Below are 5,758 nucleotides of genomic sequence, written 5' to 3'. Positions count from 1 at the left end.
TGATCTTTGGTCTAATATAAACTGGAAAGATCGATCTTCAATCGGACTTAGAAAGTCTACCTCCAGACGTGGTTTTAAAAATCTCGATCTTATTTTAATCGATCTTTCTTTTAGTGTAAACGCTTAGATCGATCGCGATCGATCTTTATTCAGATGAATGTTATATTTAGATATGAAGAGAATCTGCGAATGTTCGGCCGCAAACACGCACGTTTTTCAAATCGATGGATGGAATAAGAAAAGTAAACATAGATTCCGCTGTTTTAAGGATTATCCTCTAAATCGATAAGTTATATTTCTTTGCTGCAAATCCCCATCTTCAAACGCATTTACATTTTTTTTTAACTCTTTTTCAAAAACTTGTGATTTATGAACCAAAATAATAATTTATAAATCCATACGAAATCCCAATGAGCAAACTATTTTTTACATCACTTTGCAGTATGTGCGAGAGCAAAACTTCCTTTAATATTCTTTTTTTTTTTTGGATTATTTGCTTACAAAATATAAAGTAATAAGGTCAGACGGGTTTTTTATGATGTAGTGTAAACGCACTGGATTAAATAAGATTGATCTCAATCGATCTTCCTTATGCAATGTAAACGCGAACAGATTTTTTTAAGATCGATTCAAATAAAGATCGATTCAATTTCGTACAAGTGTAAACGGGGTGTTCGTTATAAAAGGCCCCGAAAATAAAAATTGAAAAAAAAAGTCCTTGAATTATGGATGAACATTTGAACAAAGTCAATATCGCATGAATTAGTACGAGCAATCATTTGAAGAAGCTGAAACAAAAGAGAGAAACAAACTATCCGGGTTAACAAATTGTTAAGCTCTTTTTTCAGATGATATCTTTTAGTGCTTTTGATAAATTAAAGAGATGAAAACATACTGCTGAACAGTGTTACATACTTACATTAACGGAAATTGAAGCATACCTTCATCTATCAAATGATATAAGCAAATCATCCTAAATACGGATAAATCGGCATGTATCATTATGTTTAAATAACATTTGTATCAAATCATCTTAAATACGGATAAATCGGCATGTATCATTATGTTTAAATAACATTTGTATCAAATCATCCTAAATACGGATAAATCGGCATGTATCATTATGTTTAAATAACATTGTTATCATATTTGCAACTTAATATCATAAAAAAACTTGAATGATGTAAAGTGTTTTGTAACGTCTAGAAACGGACATGTACATATGTCACATGCTTAGCGAGTACTACTTTCGATTATTATCACTGTTTCATTTCCGTTGATTAGTTAAAACATATATTTATGTATAGTGGATTGGGAAACAAGTTAATGCAACTTATATTTATCCAACTCCATTTTGCAGGTGTATCCAAATATATCTCGTCATTTATGTATATATGTTGTATGGTATGTTAAACAAACATAATAAGTAAATATAAACCATTCATCAAATTCTTTCGCCTTCATGTCGTTTTGCAGAGAGTACATTATTTTATGATTTATTTCCAGCCTGATATGTACATATCAAAATTCCTCTACATTGAAACAAAAAGTAAAATCACTAAAATACTGAACTCCGAGGAAAATTAGAAAAGGAAAGTCCCGAATCAAATACATTATTGTACCGACTATAAACCGTTTAGCATATTGTTTCGCCTTCATTCCTTTTTTTAAAGATTACATTATTTATATATCATTTATTTTCAGCATACATACGTACATACACAGATGTATCAGGTTTCTTCGACATTGTATCAATACATTATTTGTATCTCGATATAATGTGAATTAAAAAAAGACTAACACCCCTTACATAGTCAAGTTCGATAACATAAGCATATTAATTGTGGCCTTAAAGATCATAGTATTGTTTGAGAATACATTTGCATTGCAGCGATACAACTTTGATTTAAATGTTTAAAAGTCTTGACTTCCTTTTTTCTGCTGAACTACATATACAATTATCACATTGCAAAGCGTCTTCATAATAATGAAAAGCTGCGTCATTGTCACCGGCTATCTCACAACATACTCCAAATAGTGTTAATGTATTAGATATTAAGTTAGTGTACACAACATGTGGTAAACGTAAATGACGCAACGCCTGTTGTCTGTTGAAAGTATCACCAATATGATGATAGCATAGAAATCTAAGACAGTGAGACATTATAATAAGTGGTATTCCAAATAAATGGTCTTCTACCTCCAGCTCTAGTTCTTTTGGTATTAATGATGAGTGCCGTACGTACATTACCTCATCTACAACAGCTGTTTTCATCTTTGCATTCAATGACATTGATGAATGTACACGATGTCTGTAATTATTTAAATCTGCTTCACTGTAGTAATCTTTACCTAAATGCACCATATCGAGTAAATTCATTGATAGAATGTATTCTGTAAGTCTGAGTGTTACATTGTACTGTTCTGTTACATAATAAAACGACGCGTATAACAACCAACCTGTCCCAGCATCCCTCTGTAAACCGTCACGTAAATATCTATGATAACTTGTGTGTATGTTATAATTAGTATTAATTTGTTTTAGTGTCGGTAATAGTTGTGCAGCTTGTTGAATGATGGAAGCAAACTCAAACTTACAAACACCGATATTAAATGTCGATTCAGAATTTTGTAAAGATTCAATAAATGTTAGTTTATTATAATGTTTTGTACGATTAGACATTATTGCCTGATCATACATCCTAAGAGGACCAATTCTGTAAAACAGGAAGTCTAACATTAGTATTGATTGTTCATTTGTTTCACTATATGGCGGATAACAGCTTTTTGTACATGTATAAGAATGAAATAAATTCTGCATCAATCCACTGATTCCACTATACTTTATACTATTGAGTACACAGAGTAGTGAGTTATTGTTATATTTATTGATCTTTCCTAAGAACATGTTGTGTTCAGGTATGAAATAGTTCGGACAGTAACAGTTGTTTACCCATGATATCAGCTTATTCAGGCAGAGGGAAAAACAAATAAACAATTTAGGTAATTGAAAGGTGTCAATATCAACTTCCTCTGAGACCCAGAATAATGCCGTCTTCAAAAAGTAAGAACACAACAAATCTTTCACACCGTCGTGTGTGTTTACGATACGCTTTAATGTTAATTTAAGAAGACCGTAACATAAGAGTTGAGTGAAATTAAACGAATGAACAAGTTGTTTTTCTGCCACAGAGAAAGATATTCTCCATAATAAATTACAATTTTGCATAATCCTGGGTCCAATAGGTACTAACAAACAACCGTAATTTATTATCCTGTCAATAATGACATTAGGGGGCCATTGCCGTCGATAACGCAATATCCAGGGGATGGCCTGATATGGCAAATATTTACTTCTAAGGCAGGATGCAATATCAATAGTTTGATTTGTATTTGATAAGCAGGGACCGTGTGTAGAAAAAGTATTCTGCGGGTTTATTTGCTTTATATGATTTACAAAGTTGGTAGTTGATAAATATTGACCTGTTTGTGTATTGACAATACATTCATTAGATACAAAATAATTTGCTCGTTTTCCTCCTGCTACCAATCTGAGTCTAGTAAATCCAGGATGATCAGTATCTGTCTCCATAAATACTCTAGTACGTTGTACCGGATATTTGATATTTCTTTTAATCTGTATTACGTTTACTCCATCATCGACACACATCACATCTATGTCACTTCCGGGTAAATCCATTCCTTCTGCTAAACTCCCACTTGAAATTTGTGTTAAATTTTCATCATTTACATTCCATATTTTATCATGTAAGATAAACAAAAGTTGTCTTTTACGTATGTCTATTTCAGTACCTATTGTTCTTATCAAATGTTTTACCAAGTGGTTTTCTGTAGAATCATTTTCAGTCCAAGACAGATACTCTATAAAATAAAATAAAAAGATATATAGATATACTTCTCCATAATTAAATCGTATAATGACGTTCGTAATATATATAGGAACATACCCCTAGATACGTTACATAATGGCAAAAATAGCATCTTACATCCAATCGAACAAAACTGTATTGTTGGAATTTTCGACCTTGGTGTATCATCGGCCTATTACTTAACATGAAGATGAAGAAATGTCATTCGGTAGTTTAGAGAAAAAATCACTGTGATACAATGTGAGTGTTATTTGAAATGGAAGCTATTCTACACAAAAAATATGTACTATTTGCATCATTCAATAAACATGTTTAAAGCAGTACAATGTATAATGTGAAGCAACTGTTTTGATCCAAATACTACCTAGGAGAGGTATTATATAGACGAAAATCTCGTTTTGAGTTTCCTTCCAAGTCAAAATTGTTTTTCAGATTAGTTTTCTAGATAAGTGCCAATGAGATAACTCTTAATTCAAGTCACAATTTGTAAAAGTAAACTATTATAGTTCAAAGTACGGTCTTCAACACGGAGCCTTGGCTTACATCGAGCAGGAACCTGTAAAGGACCCCAGCACATATAAGGGTTAAACCATTCAAACAAGAAAACCAACAGTCCAATCTATACAAAAAAACAGAAAAAAGAAAAACAGGTCATGGCGTTGTCAAATTAAAAGAAGATTTTGTATACTTATAAATGAGACAACTATCCACCATTGATTAATTGGGGTTGATGTTTTGTAGCTATAGATCGCAGTATGACTCATCAAATGAACAGAAAATATTACAATGAGCAAGCGTTTGATGGCTTTGTCGTAATAATGTTCAGCGAAACAATCGATTGCTTGTATGGAAAAATAAACAAACAAACAATAAATAAATATGATGATATACAAAGACAAAAGACAACGCCTGAATTATATGGTACTGACACTGTTTGTCTATGACTTATGGTTCTGGATTAACACATGTTTTTCAAGGTTATTGCTATATTTGTTCTACATCAAAATTTAAGACGCAAATCCAACTCTCTATTTTGTGCAAAAATTAAAAAAAAAGAAATTACCTTTATTGCAGTCTGTACACTTTTCTAAGTATTCCAGATATTCATTTGAAGCTTTGTCAGGATATCTAAGATTCATAATCCAGCTTTCGTGTGTTTTTTTCCTGTCTAAACAATCTTTATACATTCGTTCAAACTGTCTGATTGTCAATCCGAAAACATCATTTGAGATTACGATTCCTCCATCATCAGACTGGTAAACCAATGGCATGTATTTCCGTTTTCCACGGTAAGGAAAACGTTTAACCCCATATGTCTTCCAGTATGTAAATTTTCTTATTCCAATCATATGCTTTTTGTCGTCATTTGCCTGGTCCATGATGCTAAAAAAAGAAATTATCAAAGTTGAAATCATAAACTAACATTATTTTATAAGAGCAGTGTATTCGAGATGTGACAGCCCTGTTCGATATTTTTCATCGTGAATTAATTTAACTCTTTCATTAAATGCCCTGTGCCAAGTCAGGAAAATGGCCATTGTTACATGAAAGTTCGTTTCTCTGTGTGCTACGTTTCGGTGTTGTGTCTCTGTTGTGTCATAGTTTTTTTTTATATTTGATACGTTTTCTCTCAGTTTTAGTTTGTAACGCGGATTGTTTTTTTTCTCCATCGATTTATGAATTTTGGAGAGCGGTATACTACTGCTGCGTTTAATTAGACCGTGTTTTCATCGATGCCAAAAAGTGTGCAAAACTCGAAAAAACGGACAAAGTAATTCCCGGGTTTGATAAACCATGGTTTTACTAAATAAAAGAGTCGATATAAATATTTTTGTTTGATTTATTTATTTCTTGTTTTTTAACATCAA

The 5,758-nt window shown here is 32.0% G+C and overlaps 1 protein-coding gene across 1 annotated transcript; it reads right to left on the bottom strand.

Annotated features, from left to right (window-relative positions):
• Positions 1-1,679: 1,679 nt before the first annotated feature.
• LOC139499452 (uncharacterized) lies at positions 1,680-5,253 on the bottom strand. Its single transcript, XM_071288131.1, has 2 exons — positions 4,954-5,253; positions 1,680-3,882 (listed from the first exon to the last, which is right to left on the bottom strand). The coding sequence occupies exons 1-2, from the start codon at positions 5,237-5,239 to the stop codon at positions 1,907-1,909; spliced, it is 2,262 nt and encodes a 753-aa protein (XP_071144232.1). The 5' UTR covers positions 5,240-5,253; the 3' UTR covers positions 1,680-1,906.
• Positions 5,254-5,758: the final 505 nt, after the last annotated feature.

The sequence above is a fragment of the Mytilus edulis genome, chromosome 12 (assembly GCF_963676685.1).
Source record: "Mytilus edulis chromosome 12, xbMytEdul2.2, whole genome shotgun sequence".
NCBI classification, from domain to species: domain Eukaryota; kingdom Metazoa; phylum Mollusca; class Bivalvia; order Mytilida; family Mytilidae; genus Mytilus; species Mytilus edulis.
Note: the sequence above shows the minus strand (reverse complement) of the source record. Positions and strands in the feature narration are given on the sequence as shown.